General features: G+C 43.6%; 1 protein-coding gene across 2 annotated transcripts in view; it reads right to left on the bottom strand.

The window, feature by feature from the left end:
* LOC140104842 (regulator of G-protein signaling 8-like) overlaps positions 1–22,008 on the bottom strand; it is a 48,002-nt gene that overhangs the window by 24,945 nt on the left and 1,049 nt on the right. For both annotated transcript variants that reach the window (XM_072128587.1, XM_072128588.1), the window contains exon 2: positions 2,577–2,684. In XM_072128587.1, coding sequence (XP_071984688.1) covers positions 2,577–2,684 — 108 coding nt within the window. The remainder of the gene's footprint in view (positions 1–2,576; positions 2,685–22,008) is intronic.

Raw genomic sequence — 22,008 nt, forward strand, 5'->3', positions numbered from 1 at the left:
CACACAGATATGGAAAGGGAGGGATTTCACAAACAGGAAGTGATGTTTTCTACAGATGTAGACAGGAAGTGATGTCATTTGATTAACATACAAACAGGAAGTGATGTCCCTTGATTAACCAACACAATCACTCGAATAAATGACGGCAATTATTACAATGATTTTGTATCCATCACTGTCCTAAGAGCTGTATCCACTTAAAGGGGAGGAAAAGTGTACAAAAAAGAGGGGAATGCATCCTCCAATATTGTGAGATCCCCAAATAAAAGATACAAAATTTTTGACAAAAGGTCAAAAGACAATGCAAGCAGCCATGTCGGGCTTAAAGAAGCTCTCTGCTGGCACTAGTGATGTGCCCTACATATAGTTACAGGTGAAATGAGGATAGGGCACCTTCCTAGTGCCAACTAAAAATCTGTGCCAATAATGGCGTCTGCATTGCCTGCTGAGCTCTTGTGTAATAATTGCCGTCCTGTTACAGAAGCTTTCTTATAGCGCTGGGATGGGGGAGTTCCCCTTATGTCACCATGACCTATCGAAAGCTTTGGACCAACTTTTGAGGTGAATCAGCATATTCAAAAATAGCACATGTGACCTACAAAACCTTATACATAATCTGCATAACTCTAACACACATACTGTGTATCTACTAAAGGCTCCGTAGTGACACTTTATTGTTGCAGCTCTCTGGATGGTAATGAGAGAATTTCCAATTTCACATCATATTAAAGAAAAACCATTTGAAAGTCTCTGTTTCCTAATATATTCAGCAAGACAAATCTAAATATTTCCCCAGAGCACATTGTAACCATGAGGACAGAACATAGGCTTTTAGCACTTTAATCTAAGACTTTACGCAACCTTTATTTACAATGTAAAATATGCGGCTCCATATGTATAGTGTAGAGCGCTTACAGGTTTTTTTAAACAATTTTTTTTTTATGCAGGAATCCAATATCTGTTTCAGTAATTGGCTGGTGTTTATCCAAAAGCACAACTGGGTCCGTAAATGTGTGAAAATCCACTAAATTTTGTGCAGATCAAATGGAAAAGATGTTCTAAGGAGAGATCAGTGGTACTGAAATCTCCTTCTCCTCCTTCTCATCGATAACGCCTGCGACCGGTGGCACAGAATGAGGGTGTTAGCTTCTAAAATGCTAACATACACATTGAGATTGCAGTGACTGTGCACCAGCACTGACCTGGAGGGCACTGCCATTTTGGAGAGGATTATTTCTTCAAGATGATATGATGAGGAGTGATGGCCCTCCCCAAAATGGTGGTGTGCAGCCATGAGCACGGCCATAGTTATTTAAAGGAAACAGACCATGAGGAATCTACTATCAGAAGTACATCTGATGGTAGATTCCAACTGCCTGCCTTTGCCCTTATCTGTAATATAATAATCCTGGAACCTAACCGAATTTGTTAAAAACCTTAATTTAGTAATATGTAAATTAACTGCATTGGCTACTGGGGTGTGTACTAGCCTGGCCGGGCACTGGTGGCTAAGGCTACTCCACGCCCAAGTAGCCTCTACAGTTAATTTACATATTATTCACATTATTTTTCTAACAAGTTAGATTAGGTTCCAAGATTAAGGCTACATGCATACTGCCGTGTGCCCGCCGCACCGTAGCACGGCTCACCCCGGCCTCTCTCCATAGCGATGTATGGCCGCGGCGCTGTAATACGGGAAATGATAGGACGTGTGCTGCACCGTACCGCTGCCGTAGGACGCTGCGAGCCCATAGAAGTGTATGGGGGACGTATATCGGCCGCATATACGTCGGCCGTACATACGTCCCCATACTGTAGTGTGAATGTAGCTTAATAAAGTACAGATTAGGGCAGAACCAGGAAGGAGGAATCTACAATCACATCTACTTCTAATGGAGATTCTGCATGGTAGGTTTCCTTTAAATGCCACAGGTGAGTTTGCCAGCGACATTTAAACAGTTAACACCTGCAATCAGTACCCAGATCCGAACAGGTTTAAAAAATTCAAGTTCGGCTGAACATGGCCAAACTGATCATCAATATCGAAATCCTACGAAAACCTCTTTAAACAATTTATAACAAGTTATATTATTATCTAGGGGCTAACAATCGGAGGGTGGTGCAGGAAATGTGCTATCGTTTTCAGCGGCATGTAAGTTTGTGGCGCAAGGGATTATTGATTTTAACCCGGCTTTTAGCTGCCCTAATTCTGTGCCACAAAATGTTCCACAGAAGGAGTCGGAAAACCAGAAGTGCCATAAAATTAACAAATTCACAAGCAGCACCATAATTTTGCACCAAAAAAAAAGTTTTGAGTGTCAGTAAAAACACCAAAATGGTGGTGCCGACACTTAAATAAGGTGCATGAAAGGGAAAAAAAAATTCTGCCACTTTTCCATGATAATAAATAACCCCCAATGTTTGGCTGCAAAATGGTAATGTTTAATGTTTAAAAATCCATTTTCCATGTTTTAGGAAATGGCTTTTAATACTTTAACATAGATTATGAAAAAAACAGCCAAGATAATTGTGCTTTTAGCAAAATGTTTATCCAGATAGTATAATTGTACACTTACTTTAGTGCCTGGCTGTGTTTGGCATCATTTTGCAAAGTTGAAAAATCACTTAGAGAGTCTGACTTCTGTGAAAGGCAGCTAAGGTGAGTTCGGATTCCTCTGCTCCTGCTGAGAAAAGAAATGGACAAATTCAGGAAAATACAGTGCAGGACGCCATGGGGAACATGGCAAAATGATGCTGACCAAAATGAAGCACAAGATGTTTGATGTCACTGGTTACAGATAAGAACACAATGGGGCAGATTTACTTACCCGGTCCCGTCGTGTTCCCGCGGTGCGTTGTCCGACGAGGATTCGGGTCCGGCGCGATTCACTAAGATCGTGCATCCGAGTTCCTGCATGTGTCGTTGCTGCGCCTAGGGCCGCCGGAGTTCACCTGCTGAGTGCTTGATCTTGCGACACATTTCCTTTTTTAAATTCCGCGGCTTGTCCCAATCCGTCAGGTTGTTCGACGGCCACGCCCTCCGATTTCTGTCGCATGCAAGCCGGCGCTGATGCGGCACAATCCGATCGCAATTCAAGGCAAAAGAGAAATATTCGGGAAACCCGATGAAATGGGGCATTCGGACCCTTAGTAAACGAGGCCAAATGAGCCACTTTAAAATAGTCTAAAAACACCCTAGATTTGCAGTATCACAATTAAGCCAATTCTGATTTGGATCTACCATTTATTATTTATTATTATTTCATTTGCTCCAGAATTTTGCACGAGATTTTTAGCACAACTTCAGTGCACACTGTGATGTTTTAAAACACACCCCTCTTCATAGCCACATCCCATTTCCAGCTACGCCCTTTTTTAGTAAATATAGCAATCCGCAATCTAGCAAGACAACCCTTATTGGCTAAGTCTCCATAAAGAGAGCACTTTTTATTTAGTTTAACAACTTACTTCCCAACCCTAGTCAACAGCTAAACCAGTCCCCTCCACTGTACTGAAGAAATGCAACCAGGCTGAAACAGGGCCATCTACAGTTGGGAATCTGTTTCTTCTGGCATAGACTTCATGTCATTAGGCTTCCTGAAAGTCATTCTTGATGTTAAGGGCAAAAAGAATTTTTACAAATAGAGCTACAGTGCAATTGCTATAAGTGTCCACTTTCAAACTACGTTGTGCAGGAATTAATGAATTTATTCCAATGTGATCAAGCATAGATGGGTGTTGTATGCTCGTAGCTTGTGTAGTGTGGCTGGGACATTTAGAAGGCATGATAAAGATTCATTAGTATTGATGAGTAGACCTGAACAGCAACACCAGAAGCTCAGTCAGAAGCTCTGGATAAACTCCTCTGGTAACACCCACTATTGGTGTCAGCACTGATCGTGTGTGCTAACCCTTTAAGTGTGAATATACGCTATCATTTTCCCTAGGAGTGTCAATCCCCATTGACACTAGTGACATTTAAAGGGTTAACATCCGCTACAGGGTGTTCACTAGTGAAGAGTGGACCCATTCTTTTAAATGCGGTTGGCTTTGTCTGTGGCATTTAAAGGGTTAACACTAGAGATGAGCGAACATGCTCGTCCGAGCTTGATGCTCGTTCGAGCATTAGCGTACTCGAAACTGCTCGTTGCACGGACGAATACTTCGCCCGCTCGAGAAAATGGCAGCTCCCGCCGTTTTGCTTTTTGGCGGCCAGAAACAGAGCCAATCACAAGCCAGGAGACTCTGCACTCCACCCAGCATGACGTGGTACCCTTACACGTCGATAGCAGTGGTTGGCTGGCCAGATCAGGTGACCCTGGGATAGACTAGCCGCTGCCCGCGCTGCTCGGATCATTCTGTGTCTGGATGCCGCTAGGGAGAGAGCTGCTGCTGGTCAGGGAAAGCGTTAGGCTGTTCTATTAGAATAGTGTTAGGCAGGAGTGATTCTCCAAGAACCCAACAGCCCTTCTTAGGGCTACAATAACGTTATACTTTTTTTTTTTTTTATTTGCATCTAGTACCATTTTGTGAGGAATTAGCAGGGGGACTTGCTACCGTTGTGTTTAGCTCTTAGTGGCACACATATCCACCTCAAACACCAAAGTGGGAAAATTTAGTAGGGGTTGGATTTCAATTAGGCACAGTCTGCCATTTTTCCTTTTTTATTTTACGTTTATTTTGTTTAATAACTCAGTGTCATCTCATCTGGCATAGTAGTGTGCTTTCATACTTGGCTAGAAAATAGCCATAGGAGAATCCAAACGGCTTACTTACGCCTACAGTAGCGTTATATATTTGATTTCTGGTTGATCTGCTGGTGGCTGTACTTGCTGCAGTGCATCTACTAGCCAATTGTGAGCAATTTGTAGTGAGACTTGCGACCGCTGTGTTTTGCGCTTAGTGACGCACATATCCATTGCAAAGACCGAAGTGGGAAAATTTAGTAGGGGTTGGATTTCAATTAGGCACAGTCTGCCATTTGTCCTTTTTTATTTTACGTTTATTTTGTTTAATAACTCAGCGTCATCTCATCTGGCATAGTAGTGTGCTTTCATACTTGGCTAGAAAATAGCCATAGTAGAATCCAAACGGCTTACTTACGCCTACAGTAGCGTTATATATTTGATTTCTGGTTGATCTGCTGGTGGCTGTACTTGCTGCAGTGCATCTACTAGCCAATTGTGAGCAATTTGTAGTGAGACTTGCGACCGCTGTGTTTTGCGCTTAGTGACGCACATATCCATTGCAAAGACCGAAGTGGGAAAATTTAGTAGGGGTTGGATTTCAATTAGGCACAGTCTGCCATTTGTCCTTTTTTATTTTACGTTTATTTTGTTTAATAACTCAGCGTCATCTCATCTGGCATAGTAGTGTGCTTTCATACTTGGCTAGAAAATAGCCATAGGAGAATCCAAACGGCTTACTTACGCCTACAGTAGCGTTATATATTTGATTTCTGGTTGATCTGCTGGTGGCTGTACTTGCTGCAGTGCATCTACTAGCCAATTGTGAGCAATTTGTAGTGAGACTTGCGACCGCTGTGTTTTGCGCTTAGTGACGCACATATCCATTGCAAAGACCGAAGTGGGAAAATTTAGTAGGGGTTGGATTTCAATTAGGCACAGTCTGCCATTTGTCCTTTTTTATTTTACGTTTATTTTGTTTAATAACTCAGCGTCATCTCATCTGGCATAGTAGTGAGCTTTCATACTTGGCTAGAAAATAGCCATAGGAGAATCCAAACGGCTTACTTACGCCTACAGTAGCGTTATATATTTGATTTCTGGTTGATCTGCTGGTGGCTGTACTTGCTGCAGTGCATCTACTAGCCAATTGTGAGCAATTTGTAGTGAGACTTGCGACCGCTGTGTTTTGCACTTAGTGACGCACATATCCATTGCAAAGACCGAAGTGGGAAAATTTAGTAGGGGTTGGATTTCAATTAGGCACAGTCTGCCATTTGTCCTTTTTTATTTTACGTTTATTTTGTTTAATAACTCAGCGTCATCTCATCTGGCATAGTAGTGTGCTTTCATACTTGGCTAGAAAATAGCCATAGGAGAATCCAAACGGCTTACTTACGCCTACAGTAGCGTTATATATTTGATTTCTGGTTGATCTGCTGGTGGCTGTACTTGCTGCAGTGCATCTACTAGCCAATTGTGAGCAATTTGTAGTGAGACTTGCGACCGCTGTGTTTTGCGCTTAGTGACGCACATATCCATTGCAAAGACCGAAGTGGGAAAATTTAGTAGGGGTTGGATTTCAATTAGGCACAGTCTGCCATTTGTCCTTTTTTATTTTACGTTTATTTTGTTTAATAACTCAGCGTCATCTCATCTGGCATAGTAGTGTGCTTTCATACTTGGCTAGAAAATAGCCATAGGAGAATCCAAACGGCTTACTTACGCCTACAGTAGCGTTATATATTTGATTTCTGGTTGATCTGCTGGTGGCTGTACTTGCTGCAGTGCATCTACTAGCCAATTGTGAGCAATTTGTAGTGAGACTTGCGACCGCTGTGTTTTGCGCTTAGTGACGCACATATCCATTGCAAAGACCGAAGTGGGAAAATTTAGTAGGGGTTGGATTTCAATTAGGCACAGTCTGCCATTTGTCCTTTTTTATTTTACGTTTATTTTGTTTAATAACTCAGCGTCATCTCATCTGGCATAGTAGTGTGCTTTCATACTTGGCTAGAAAATAGCCATAGGAGAATCCAAACGGCTTACTTACGCCTACAGTAGCGTTATATATTTGATTTCTGGTTGATCTGCTGGTGGCTGTACTTGCTGCAGTGCATCTACTAGCCAATTGTGAGCAATTTGTAGTGAGACTTGCGACCGCTGTGTTTTGCGCTTAGTGACGCACATATCCATTGCAAAGACCGAAGTGGGAAAATTTAGTAGGGGTTGGATTTCAATTAGGCACAGTCTGCCATTTGTCCTTTTTTATTTTACGTTTATTTTGTTTAATAACTCAGCGTCATCTCATCTGGCATAGTAGTGTGCTTTCATACTTGGCTAGAAAATAGCCATAGGAGAATCCAAACGGCTTACTTACGCCTACAGTAGCGTTATATATTTGATTTCTGGTTGATCTGCTGGTGGCTGTACTTGCTGCAGTGCATCTACTAGCCAATTGTGAGCAATTTGTAGTGAGACTTGCGACCGCTGTGTTTTGCGCTTAGTGACGCACATATCCATTGCAAAGACCGAAGTGGGAAAATTTAGTAGGGGTTGGATTTCAATTAGGCACAGTCTGCCATTTGTCCTTTTTTATTTTACGTTTATTTTGTTTAATAACTCAGCGTCATCTCATCTGGCATAGTAGTGTGCTTTCATACTTGGCTAGAAAATAGCCATAGGAGAATCCAAACGGCTTACTTACGCCTACAGTAGCGTTATATATTTGATTTCTGGTTGATCTGCTGGTGGCTGTACTTGCTGCAGTGCATCTACTAGCCAATTGTGAGCAATTTGTAGTGAGACTTGCGACCGCTGTGTTTTGCGCTTAGTGACGCACATATCCATTGCAAAGACCGAAGTGGGAAAATTTAGTAGGGGTTGGATTTCAATTAGGCACAGTCTGCCATTTGTCCTTTTTTATTTTACGTTTATTTTGTTTAATAACTCAGTGTCATCTCATCTGGCATAGTAGTGTGCTTTCATACTTGGCTAGAAAATATCCATAGCAATAGGATAGCATCGTTTGGTTTTAAAAACTCAAAAACACAAAAAAAAAAAAAAAACCCCAAAAAAAGTTTAAAAAAAATTAAAGCTATAACTCTCATTTTAAAAATGTTTAACCCGAGGGCTAGGGGTAGAGGACGAGAGCGGGGACGTGGGCGTCCAACTACTGCAGGGGTCAGAGGCCGTGGTCCTGGCCGGGGTGAGACACCACCTGCTTATGAGGGAGCAGGGGAACGCCGCAGAGCTACACTCCCTAGGTTCATGTCTGAAGTTACTGGGACTCGTGGTAGAGCACTGTTGAGGCTAGAACAGTGCGAACAGGTGATGTCGTGGATTGCTGACAATGCTTCGAGCAATTTGTCCACCAGTCAGTCTTCCACGCAGTCCACCCATGTCACCGAAATCGCCACTCCTCCAGCTCCTGCACCTCAGCCTCCTCCCCCCCAGTCTGCCCCCTCCCAGGAAAATTTGGCATTTGAACCGGCATACTCTGAGGAACTGTTTTCTGGACCCTTCCCACAGTCACAAACCACTTGTCCGGTTGCTGCTGAGCAATTTTCTGATGCCCAGGTTTTCCACCAGTCACAGTCTGTGGGTGATGATGACCTTCTTGACGTAGTGGAAGTGTGTAAAGAGGTGTCCGACGATGAGGAGACACGGTTGTCAGACAGTGGGGAAGTTGTTGTCAGGGCAGGAAGTCCGAGGGGGGAGCAGACTGAGGGATCGGAGGATGATGAGGTGACAGACCCAAGCTGGGTTGAGAGGCCGGGTGAACACAGTGCTTCTGAGACGGAGGAGAGTCCTCGACCAGAACAGGTTGGAAGAGGCAGTGGTGGGGCCAGACGGAGAGGCAGGGCCAGAGCTGGTGCATCAGCGCCAAATGTGTCAACTAGTGAAGCTCCCGTGGCGAGGGCTCTTGCGGCGAGGGCTAGATCTTCAGAAGTCTGGAGGTTCTTTAAGGAAACACCGGATGACCGACGGACTGTGGTGTGCAACATTTGCCAAACCAGGCTCAGCAGGGGTTCCACCACTACTAGCTTAACTACCACCAGTATGCGCAGGCATATGAATGCTAAACACCCCACTCAGTGGCAACAAGCCCGTTCACCTCCGGCCGTGCACACCACTGCTCCTTCCCCTGTGTCAGCTGATAGTCAGCCCTCTGCCCAGGACCCTGCCACAAAAACCCCATCGTCGCCTCCACGATCCTCCACAGCATCCACCAGCGTTCAGCTCTCCATACCCCAGACGCTGGAGCGGAAACGCAAATATAGTGCAACCCACCCGCACGCCCAAGCCCTTAATGTGCACATTTCCAGATTGCTTAGCCTGGAGATGCTGCCCTATAGGCTAGTAGAGACCGAGGCCTTTCGCAACCTCATGGCGGCGGCCGCCCCTCGGTATTCGGTCCCCAGCCGCCACTACTTTTCCCGATGTGCCGTCCCAGCCCTGCACCAGCACGTGTCAGACAACATCATCCGTGCCCTGACCAACGCCATTTCTGACCACGGACACGTGGACGAGTGCTGCCGGGCAGGGCCACTATATATCGCTGACGGCACATTGGGTTAACTTGGTGGAGGCTGGGACCGAGTCTGACCCTGCGGCTGGTCATATACTGCCGACGCCGAGGATTGCGGGGCCTACCTCGGTCCAGGTGTTTCAGGCCTACTATGCCTCCTCCTCCTCCCACCCCTCCTCCACCTCCTCCTCCGAACTACCATCTGTGGGCACGGCGCCATCAGTCGGTAGCTCTAGGCACAGCAGCAGTGCCGTCGCTAAGCGACAGCAGGCGGTGCTCAAACTGCTGAGCCTAGGCGATAAAAGGCACACCGCCCAAGAGCTATTACAGGGCATCACGGCGCAGACTGATCTGTGGCTGGCACCGCTGAACCTGAAGCCATGCATGGTTGTGTGTGACAACGGCCGTAACCTGGTGGCGGCTCTGCAACTCGGCAGACTGACACATGTGCCATGCCTGGCCCATGTGTTAAATCTGATAGTTCAGCGTTTCCTCAAGACATACCCCAATCTGTCAGATTTGCTCACGAAGGTGCGCCGCATCTGTGCGCATTTCAGGAAGTCCAGCACAGATGCTGCCACTCTCAGGGCAGCACAGCGCCGCCTCCAACTGCCCGCTCACCGACTGTTGTGCGACGTGCCCACGAGGTGGAATTCAACACTGACCATGTTATCCAGAGTTTACCAGCAGCGCCGAGCGATTGTAGACTGCCAGATGTCAACTTCCACCAGAACTGGTAGTCAGGTCAGTCAGCTTCCTCAAGTCTACAATGAGGAGTGGACGTGGATGTCTGATATCTGTCAGGTGCTGAGTAACTTTGAGGAGTCAACACAGATGGTCAGTGGCGATGCCGCCATCATCAGCCTCACCATCCCGCTGCTTGGCCTGTTGAAAAACTCTCTGATCAGCATGAAGTCGGAAGCTTTGCGCTCGTCACAAGAGACGGGGGAAGAAGATTCCCTTGTTGATAGCCAAAGCACCCTCAGGTCTGTTTCTCAGCGCATATCGGAGGAGGTGGAGGTGGAGGAGGATGAGGAGGAAGAGGAGGAGAATGTTGGCGAGACACAAGAGGGGACCATTGTTGAGTCCTTCACTGTTCAGCGTGTATGGGCAGAAGAAGAGGAGTTGGAGGAGTTGGAGGAGGAGGAAATGGACAGTCAGGCCAGTGAGGGGAGTGAATTCTTACGCGTTGGTACTCTGGCGCATATGGCAGATTTCATGCTAGGCTGCCTATCCCGTGACTCTCGCGTTCAAAGAATTTATTCCAGCACCGATTACTGGGTGTTCACTCTCCTGGACTCACGGTACAAGCAAAATCTTTCCACTCTCATCCCTGCAGAGGAAAGGAGTGTGAGAATGCATGAATACCAGCAGGCCCTGGTGCACAAGCTGAAACAGTATTTCCCTTCTGACAGCGCTAGCGGCAGAGTGCGTAGTTCTGCGGGACAAGTAGCGAGGGAGAGTAGGCGAGCAGGCAGCTTGTCCAGCACTGGCAAGGGTACGCTTTACAAGGCTTTTGCCAGCTTTATGTCACCCCAGCAAGACACTGTCACCTGTCCCCAGTCTCGGCAGAGTAGGGCTGATCTTTACAGAAAGATGGTGAGGGAGTACGTAGCTGACCATACCATCGTCCTAAATGATCACACAGCTCCCTACAACTACTGGGTTTCAAAGCTGGACATGTGGCACGAACTGGCGCTGTACGCCTTGGAGGTTCTTGCCTGCCCTGCCGCTAGCGTCTTGTCCGAGCGGGTTTTCAGTGCAGCTGGTGGCATCATCACCGATAAGCGTACACGCCTGTCGACTGACAGCGCTGACAGGCTGACGCTTATTAAGATGAATAAAGCCTGGATTTCTCATAATTTCCTATCTCCACCAGGTGAAGGAAGCTCAACCTGAATAATTGATCCACTCCTCCTCCTCCTCATTTTCCTCCTTCTCCTCCTCTTTGTACAGTAAAGCAGAGGAAACTGGCTATTTTTTGACAGGGCCCACTGGCTCTAGCTATAGTACTTTATGCATTTAATTTTTCTGGAGGGCCACCTACCCGGTCCTCTGTTTTAAACAATTTTTGGGAGTGCCACATACAGGCACTCAATCTATTCAATTTTTCTGGAGGGCCACCTACCCGGTCCTCTGTTTTAAACAATTTTTGGGAGTGCCACATACAGGCACTCAATCTATTCAATTTTTCTGGAGGGCCACCTACCTGCTCCTCTGGTTTGAAAATTTTTTTGGACTGCCACATACAGGCACTCAATCTATTCCATTTTACTGGAGGGCCACCTACCTGCTCCTCTGGTTTGAAAAATTTTTGGGACTGCCACATACAGGCACTATCCAAATTAAATTGTCTCCATAGCAGCCTCCACACGTTGTCTCCATTGCTACCTCCAAAAGTCGTCCATATAGCTGCCTCCATACATCGTCCCTTTATCAAACGAGGTGTGTCAGGCAGAAATTTGGGTTGTTTTCATGGATTCCACATCAAAGTTGTTAACTTTGTCGCCACCCTGCTGTGTTATCCACAAAATATACTGGCAAACTTTTATCATTTACCAATATTATTTCAGCGCTTCTTGCGCATCTGTTTACATTCCCCTCACCCGGCATATCCTAAACTTATAAGAACGCTACTACACTTGATCTTATACAAAAGGTTCTTAGAAGTGCTGTTTGGGGAGTAGCCTAGAGACAGGGGCTTGGATTGGCGAAAGTTCGCCTGGCAGCGGAGCGCCAGCTCCATGCGCATCAGCCGCTTCTTGCGCATCTGTTTACATTCCACTCACCCGCCATATCCCAAACTTATAAGAACGCTACTACACTTAACTTGGTGCAGGCTGGGACCGAGTCTGACCCTGGGGCTGGTCATATACTGCCGACGCAGAGAATTGCGGGGCCTACCTCGGTCCAGGTCTCAAAGGCCTACTATACCTCCTCCCAACCCTCCTCCACCTCCTCCTCCTCCGAATTACCATCCGTGGGCATGGCGCCATCAGTCGGTAGCTCTAGGCACAGCAGCAGTGCCGTCGCTAAGCGACAGCAGGCGGTGCTCAAACTGCTGAGCCTAGGCGATAAAAGGCACACCGCCCAAGAGCTATTACAGGGCATTCCACATCAAACTTGTTAACTTTGTCGCCACCCTGCTGTGTAATCCACAAAATATACTTGCAAACTTTTATCATTTACCGATATTATTTCAGCGCTTCTTGCGCATCTGTTTACATTCCCCTCACCCGGCATATCCTAAACTTATAAGAACGCTACTACACTTGATCTTATACAAAAGGTTCTTAGAAGTGCTGTTTGGGGAGTAGCCTAGAGACAGGGGCTTGGATTGGCGAAAGCTCGTCTGGCAGCGGAGCGCCAGCTCCATGCCAAGATCCAACTAACATAGTTTTAACTGCAGCACCTTTAATCTACTACTAGTTCACTGCCTCCATACATGGTCCCCTTATCAAACGAGCTGTGTCAGGCAGAATTTTGGGTTGTTTTCATGGCTTCCATGTTAACTTTGTCGCCACCCTGCTGTGTAATCCACAAAATATACTGGCAAACTTTTATCATGTACCGATATTATTTGAGCGCTTCTTGCTCACCTCCTTTGGTTCCTCTCTGCCACCCATTGGTTTGAAGCCTGAGTCCATTTAGGGTATGTCGCCATGCCACTCTCTAGCCTGCTGCCGCTGCCTCTGCATGCCGTCCCCTATAGTGTCAGGGTCAATTATTGCATGTTTTAGATGCTATCTAGCTTCATTCTGTCACTCTGTCATGGCCATGCTGTTGCCCATAATTTTGGCATAATGGTGCGATTATGCAGCCTCAGAGGCATCCATGCATGCTGCCCCTGCTGTTTCCTGTCCATTTCCGTGGTGTTTCCATCTTTTTCTGAGGTTCCCAGGTGTTTGGCCAAGCTTCCCTGTGCAGAGCCTTGGTCCCCTTGAAAAATGCTCGAGTCTCCCATTGACTTCAATGGGGTTCGTTATTCGAGACGAGCACTCGAGCATCGGGAAAAGTTTGTCTTGAATAACGAGTACCCAAGCATTTTAGTGCTCGCTCATCTCTAGTTAACACCAATTGCGGGTCTTACCAGTGGATGTTCAGGTTCGGGTATAAGGTTCAGCCAAACCGGGCGAACCTTGAACCTGTACTGGTCCACTTATTACTCATAAACAAATGTTTAGAGAGATTTCTACTCATCCACATTTCATCATATGAAATGTGAAATGGAAAGTTTTCCAGTATGAGATAATGGAAATGGAAGGTTTCAATGGAGCAATTGTATGGTTGTGGATAACCCGATCATATAACAATCCTTCAGGGATGGAAATACTTGGTACTTGTTTACCCCCACCAAATTTACAATATCCATTAGTTGATTGCCTGGAACCCTATCTTTATTGGATGTACACCATACACCATGTATGGAATAGACTTCCAAAGGAAACATTTTCCAGAACTTTTATCATTGTTGGCTTCAATACTGAGTTTAATGAAAGCATCTGAAATGATTTACAGTACCCCCTCCTTTCTAAGGGTAAAATAATGTCCTTTTATGTCACCACTGTTATTCCCCTGCCATGAGGATGAATAGCATTTTTCAGTATTTAAGTGCGTTAAATAGTGCATTTAAAAAAGGCTGAAACAAAAATAAGAATAGACATGAGTGGAGGTGGAAGGAGTAAAAAATAGCAATGCTACAAAGATATTTTGCATGTTTATCAGAAGAACTAAACAAACTTACAATAATGAATACAAAAACGCATTGTAACAAAATCCAGAGACCAAGTGATGACGAAATAACAAAGACACCTCCCACAGTGAGATGCAAATCAACGGAGTGAAATAGTGCTGAGCAAATAAGAGAAAGGAGGGGAAAGTCCGAGAATCCAGATAACCAAGAAGGAAGAAAGGAACTTTCCATTATAAGGTGGAAAAAAGTAAATATTCTACCATTTGCATGTATCCAGCATTACTCTGTGCAAAAGACAGAAGGAAATGTTGCCTTATGTGGCAGCCATTCAAATGAATTGACGCCCATTGCTCAAAAGAGAAACCTTCTTATCTTAGATTCCGTGCACATGGCTGTGTACTAACCTAGGTCATAGCCCGGGCATAGCACATGGCCGAGGGAGAAGGGGGAGGCCATAGGAAGCCAATCGGCCACGCAGTAAATCGGTTAAAAGAGAGGACATATATATATATACACACCTCTAGTCCCCTAAAACACAGACTTTTTAACAAAAAGTTCAGGCAGGCAGAACAGGATCAAAGTTAAGTACAGAACCGGGGTCACAACAGGAAATCCAAATACAGGCACAAGGCAGGGACACCAGCTTGAGCACAAAGATCCGGCAGGGAATGCTGGGAGAGGCCAGTTCTTAATATTTCCTGGAAATGCCCTGCACCAATCAGCGGTGAGCTGGCCCTTTAAATCTACGCCAGCCGACGCGAGTGCCCTAGGAGTCAGGGACACACGCAAACAGCCACAGGAGCTGGAATAGGAACGGGGACAGGTGAGTGGCTCGGGCACTGCACGAGGGGCACGGGTGAGCCCACAACCACGATATGGGTCGCTGAGCACGCGTGACAGGTCTCTTTCACATAAACGCTTTAAAAGGTTTTCATATGGTAACAGGAGGTAGCACGTGGCCACATTCACTACAATGGGCTATACAGTCATCCATTTAAATGGCCATGTGGCCCACAGTACAGTACAGTGAGCGAGGTCTGTTTCCTTCTGTATTTCTGTACACACCATAGAAGTCTATGGGAAGGTTTAAAATATGTGTTGCATACGATTTTGGGGTTGAGCAAGCCAGTAACATAATTTGCCAACCCACAATATTTTATATGGACACGCAGTGAATATTGTGACATACGTAAAAAAGTGTCTTGTTTTTATGGCCAAATATGGCACTGAAATACATGATATATATGCATATATTCAGGTGAAAGAGGCCAATATTAGAACAAAGTTGTTGGAACCTCCAATGTCCGTGGTATCTAGTGTCCACTTTTCCCATTCATGCCCTACAGAATTTGTATGGGGTCGGGGTCCAATGATCACTCAGGGTCAACTAGGAGTCAACATTGATGATCCATCTATGGGGCACTCAGAAACTGCACAAAAAACAGGGCATAGAGTTTTCCAGCAGTAGTTTCAATGTTCTGTTTTTTGGACGGAAGCCATAACTTCAGCTCCAGATCCCATAGAAGTGCTTGGGGCCAAATAGCTGACGGGTTATAGGGTCAGCCTTCCAAAATTAGAGGAATTGATGGCCAATCCTGGTGTTGGCCATCAAGGTTGATACTGGGACAGCTCCTTTAAGAAAGCTGGAAGCTGGACTGATGGAAGCCACAAAAGCAGATACAGCTAGGAATGTTATATATTGTATTGCTCTTTGTCATTTCTGTTCTAAATAGAGACCTTCTGCCTGATGCAGAGGAATCTTCTCCCTAAGAAGATGTTTGAGTTCTTGACATTGTCATAGAGCACCATTGTCCTGAATCAGAAACTTAAACTAAACTTTTACAATTTGTTGGGGTTTTTCTTTCCCCTTAGGCCATTTTCCTGCCTAGTTACCTCCTGATATAAATACTGTATGATGAACAATTATCGCATTCATTCCTGCATTCCACATTGTTGAGACAGATGATATATTACAGATGTGAGACAGATGAACAGCAATTCTTCTCAGAAAATTGAAAAACACAAGAGGGATTACCTGGTTTCCTTATTTGAACAATAAAGTAGATGTAGTGGTAGCATAGGTAGTGTTGCCACAACATTGCAGTAGTGGATTATAATGTAGGCGGTTTGGGCGGTAGCCGGGGCCTAAGCCGCCAAGGGGGCCATGGCCACCCAAACCACCCACCAAATGTTATCCTGAGAAGGGCCTTGACCCATGAACTCCTCATGCATCTGTTCCTTCTCTCAACATGTACACAAGCCATTTAATGACCTTTGAAGTTCCTCCAAAGGTCCTAAAACTGCAGATTGAAAGCAGGCAGAAGGGACTCACCCTCCATTCCCAAAGAAGCTGATTCTAGTAGCATATGTAGTAAGTGAATTTCAGACTTGTAGCAACAAGACTTAGACCCCAAAATGTTAAGATTGGTCAACTTTTTACATATGCGTTGTAAAGGGGTTGTGACCCTATGTGCACTAAGTTCTGATTGGGTTTGTAAACCATTGCTTCAATAAATTAGAAGTATATTAAGGGACTTGTGGGACCCTATTTTCTTCACTCCTGAGGGTCCAAGCAATGATTAGTCGCTTATCCTATATTCTGTCAATAAAAGGAAAATGTAAAATTTTGAAAAAACACTTTTAATATGAATATAATTAGAAACACTAACAATATCTCTAATTCAATTAGTCAACCAATGACCAGACTTTAGACACATGGATGAGACATTGGTATCATTTTCTCTGTAACTATACATTGTATTTGCTCTAGAGATCAGAGAACGTGGAGTACTGGCAGTCAGACAATGTAGAGCAAATCAATTACAATTTACTGCTAAAGAATGTTGGGTCTCCTATACTGAACTGCAGGAAATAAAAGTAATTATAGATTATGCATCATCAGGATTTTCAATGATTCAGTGTTTTGTCTCCATGGAAGTCAAATCCCACATTCCCCGGCTATAGCATTTCCAGGAAGGAACTCATCGACTCATGATATCAATGGTTAATGGGAAACGCACTCTTAACCAGAGACTATATATACAAATATGTAGCTAAAGAATAGGGAGTTTAATAGCATAGGATTTTATCACTTCACATTGAAAAAAATATATATTTTGAATCACTTTATGTTATATATATATAGTAATATGTCAAAACATTTTTTCAAATAATGCTTATACATATAATAGATGCAGCTATAGAAGCTATACAATATAGACCATATAGACTTGGGTGCTCCTTATAAAGGATACAAGACAAAGGTGCACTAGAGGATCAATGAGTGTATTCTATAAGTAAATCCTATGGATGTACCCATTACACTGTTCCTATGTCTTGCAAACACACTCAGGTCTCCAGTAGTAGTTGTCATTGCCCACTAAGAAATAGGAAGTTACTCACTGCCCAATCTATGGGTGCCCTATAGTTATAGGGCAGCAGAGGGGGAGAAATGGGACTACAGAAAACCAACAGTTTTGCTGTAGATTAAATGAAGTGATAGATAATACATGTGATACAGGTAATACATGTGGCTGTACTTCTATTCATGAGACGCAGGACTCTGGTTTCCGTGTAGGACCATATCTGCAGGACTCAATACCCAACTGAGCTTGGATGCAACTGAAGGCCCATTTATATTCCAAAATTATTGTCAGGGTCCCCTAGTACCTCATAGTTATCCTAATGATATTTGGTTCAACAAACATCAACTATAAGACTATTATTTTGTGATAATCATAAATTGGGTTGGCACTGATGGTCTACATAATCTTATATAACCTTACTGTTCCCCCTCTATATACTATTCAAACCCTCCTGTGCCCCTTAATCTGCTGTACTAAGAATTTCTTTATTCGCCAATTCTTTGTTCTATTTTTACTATATCTTCCATACACTTTGACCTCCCCTCTGCCTTTATGCCTATTGACTAATGACAACTTTCTTTAGACTATTACTGCCCGTATCCTTGTTCCACCGTTTGTGCCCCATTCCTGGAAATGATAAAAGCCCATGATCCACCTCTATAGACCATTATCCTACACACAATAATCCCTATACTTCTATAAACTATCATCCCCTCAGATCCAAGTGTGTGTGTGTGTGGGGGGGGGGGGATCTGCATAACTGGGGTCCCTAGACACGTGCCCTCCAGTGCCTAATGGTGATTAGGGCCCTGTCTTCATAGCACCCAGTGAACTTATCTATTCATAAAGCCTTTGATAATGTAACAGCTAAAACAATCCCTTTTGAACATATATGTAGAAAATATGATTTGCCAAAGTCACACTTCCCATATTATGCACAGTTAATTATTATTCTGAGGACAATGTTCCAACTAAGTCAAGTCAAAGAGGCAAAAAATTATCTCTAATTAGATAAACGTTTAAATCTCTCGAACCGACAAACCATCTCCAGACTGTATACTGAAATCTGCAGACTAGGGGGTAAGGATCTAAATGCAAATACATTGCTGAAAGGGAAGATACATCTTCATACGCAAAAGGATTATAGAGAAATATAGCAAAAAATTATTCTAGGCATAAATATGGTAAGGACTGCAATTAAGGCCTATAGGGCATATACAATACACAATGCAATAATAATAATAATAATAATAATAATAATTCCTTTATTTACATAGCGCACATTTTTGGACAGACACAGTGGAATATATTAACAAATAAAATTAAAACAAATAAAATGACCCAAAATTTATGGTCATGCATCTTTCATTAAAAATATGACTTCATGGCAAACTTTTGGTTGCCAAAAAGCCATATTAATATGTTGGCTAGAAAATAAAATGTTATAGGAAATCTACCACCAGGATTAAAGTTTGTAAACCAAGCATGCAGGCATGCCAGTGGCTGCCCCCTCTGTCAGGTTCTGCTCTTCTTGTCGCTTCTTAAACCATTGTTTTTATGAAAAATGTTATAAAATTATGCATATGAGCCCGAGGGGCTCTAGGCTCCGTTGACATCTATAGAGCCAGGAGCCCCTCAGGCTCATTTGCATAATCGTTAAAACATTTTTTAGTAAAAACAATGGCATAAGAAGCTCAAAGAACAACAGATCCCGACAGAGGGGGCACAGATCAGCATGTTTGTGTGCTTGCTTTACAAACCTTAATCCTGGTGGTAGATCTCCTTTAAAGATAGTGCAAGTTGGCCCAATGTACGAAAAATTGAAGGAGATAGAAGCACAATAGGCCTAATGAAAGTATGAAGGGATAGGCAAGGGAAAAATAATTCCCCATCACCTTAGATTAAAGATGTACCATAGCGATTCGGGGGGAGGGAAAGAGGGGAGGGAGGGGGTTGGGAGGAGCAGGTCAATGCTACTATGTACAATTTCTAGTGGCATAACCCTTGGGAACTTATATGGTGCCACTTTTATCATTATTGATACATAAATGTTATCTGGGGCAACAGCTTCAAGTTACTCCTCAGTCCATACTAGAGGTACAACAAATCCCCTAAGCGTGTATTTCATCATACGCGGGTAATGGCACCTAGGGAAGGGGGCTATGGTCATATTCTGGGTCCAGAACTTGTAGGACATAAATTAAATAATTGCTAAATTGGAAACAGGGAAATGCTAGGAAGAAAGGCTGGTACTGGTAGATGACGTATCCAGGCAAACAAAGCTGAGTTTTCTGTTACTAAGAAGAGACGGAACTGACTGCTGTGTAATTGTTGCTCCTTTTTTACTCTTGGTGACTGGATTTGTCCGGGTCTTGGTTTACACACAGCATTTGCCATATAAAGGCCTATTTTAATGTAAATTGATAAGATGAGGACACTCGACTTACAGACGACCCCTAGTTACAGACTGACCTCTCTGCCTACTGTGTCCTCTGGTGAAGCTCTCTGGATGTTACTATAGTCCCAGACTGCAATGTAAAAAATGTAAAAATCCAATTGCTATAAAATTATTGTTATAAGATTTTAAAATATAATAGTTCTGACTTTCATACAAATTCAACTTAAGAACAAACCTAAAGGACCTATCTTGTATGTAACCTGGGGACTGCCTGTAGATCCTTTTTTTTGGGGGGGGGGGGGAGAGAGGTACCCCTACCGTTACTTTGCCATGTAATCCGTGAATGACTTATTTACCACATTAGGAGAAACCAATATTACAAATGCTGCGCAATGGGGGTGCTGCTTTACATTTTCGATGGGGGGTCAAGCACCTTGAAGTTACAAATAATACATATGCATGTTCATATAGTAAATTCATGCTACTTGGATTTATAGTAGTAATTTCTTTGGGCCACATTTGTATATATGGGACAATTACATACATTTCTGTGCTGTGTGAATAAACACTAATACCTACTAAGCTGTATACAGGCGGTCCCCTACTTAAGAACACCTGACTTACAGACGACCCCTAGTTACAAACGGACCTCTGGATGTTGTTAATTTATTGTACTTTAGTCCTAGGCTACAATAATCAGCTGTAACAGTTATCACATGTGTCTGTAATGAAGATTTATTGTTAATCCTGGTTCTTATAACAATGCCACATTTTTAAAATCCAATTGTCACAGAGACCAAAAAAAATTTGGTTGGGGGTTACAATTATAAAATATACAGTTCCGACTTACATACAAATTCAACTTAAGAACAAACCTACAGACCCTATCTTGTACGTAACCCGGGGACCGCCTGTAAATACAATACAGGCAGTCCCCGGTTTATGTACAAGATAAGTTCCATAGGTTTGTTCTTAAGTTGAATTTGTATGTGAGTCGCAACTGTATATTTTTGTTTAATTTTAGATCTAGACAAAAATGATTTTTTACCCCAGTGTCAATTGAATTTTCAAAATTTTTTGCTGTAATTGGACCAAGGATTATCAATAAAGCTTCATTACAGACACCTTACAGCTGATCATTGCAGTCTGGGACTATAGTAACATCCAGAGATTTCACCAGAGGTCACAGTGGGCAGAAGGGGTCGTCTGTAAATCGGGTGTCCTTAAATAGGGGACCACCTGTATTACAATTAATGGAAGAGAAACTACAGACAGGTATAGCAGAACATCTTCTGGAATACCTATGACACCTCCTTAGTCTGAACATTAATCCTACAATTGATAAGAGCTACATTTGTTAATGCAGAAAAGTCATGAAATATCCAGGCGGCAGAGGTTCATTAGGATAGATATCCGGCTAACACTACCAGGTCACCCCTATCCCTGCCTGCTCTTGACACAGATGGCCACAGATAAGGGTCTTTGTGCCAGAAGGAGATTTGTGATTTCACAGCTTGTGTCCTCAAACCTAATAATCTCTTTCTATTAACCCTTTCAATTATTAGGATTTTATCAAACCTAAAGTGGGGGGCTCCATCCGTTATCCGAAAATTATCGAGATTTCGAGATATTGGTCTTGGCCAAGGGCATGAAATTGAAACGTAATGTAAAATAAATCATTAATTTTGTCATTTCAATGAATTGTTTTCACTATTTTTAGTTTATTCTCTAATATTCTCTAGTGTGTATGACTGTTTCTCATGGGTCATTAATAACAAATTGCGGGTACAGGGCCAAAAAGAAGGCGGTCTCCCTCTTTCCTGTGTGTATCCTCATAATAATCACTTTCTATTAGCGTCTCCCGGAGCGGCCATGCATCGAACAATTAAGATAAAATACATTGATTTGTCAACCTCCTCTGTACATAAAACCATTAACATAATTCAGCGCATGAATTTCTATGCGGCGAGCGATCCCATCGGCTTTGCGGATTTTGCAGTAACTACACACCAGAGACTGATATTTCCTCCTTTACACATTCTCCGTCCCCACCATTTCAATGTCAGATCAAAGATCGTGTTGATGACTTTTGTAAATGAGTCTGGTTCTCCGGCGAGCGCCTGACGTCCTTGTAAATGGCTGTTTTACCTCTCAGTTTACTTTTTTGTCCCCCCCTACACTGCGGTATATGATCATGTCATGGAGTGAATACCGCAGAGATTCCTTTTGATACAACCATTGTTGGAGATAGAACAGTCTCTTGTCAGCTGGATTTCTCATTTTGCAGCCTGCTGCTATGTCTATAGAATGGGACCTATGAATTGTATAGTCTAAGG

The sequence above is a fragment of the Engystomops pustulosus genome, chromosome 10 (assembly GCF_040894005.1).
Source record: "Engystomops pustulosus chromosome 10, aEngPut4.maternal, whole genome shotgun sequence".
NCBI classification, from domain to species: Eukaryota; Metazoa; Chordata; class Amphibia; order Anura; family Leptodactylidae; genus Engystomops; species Engystomops pustulosus.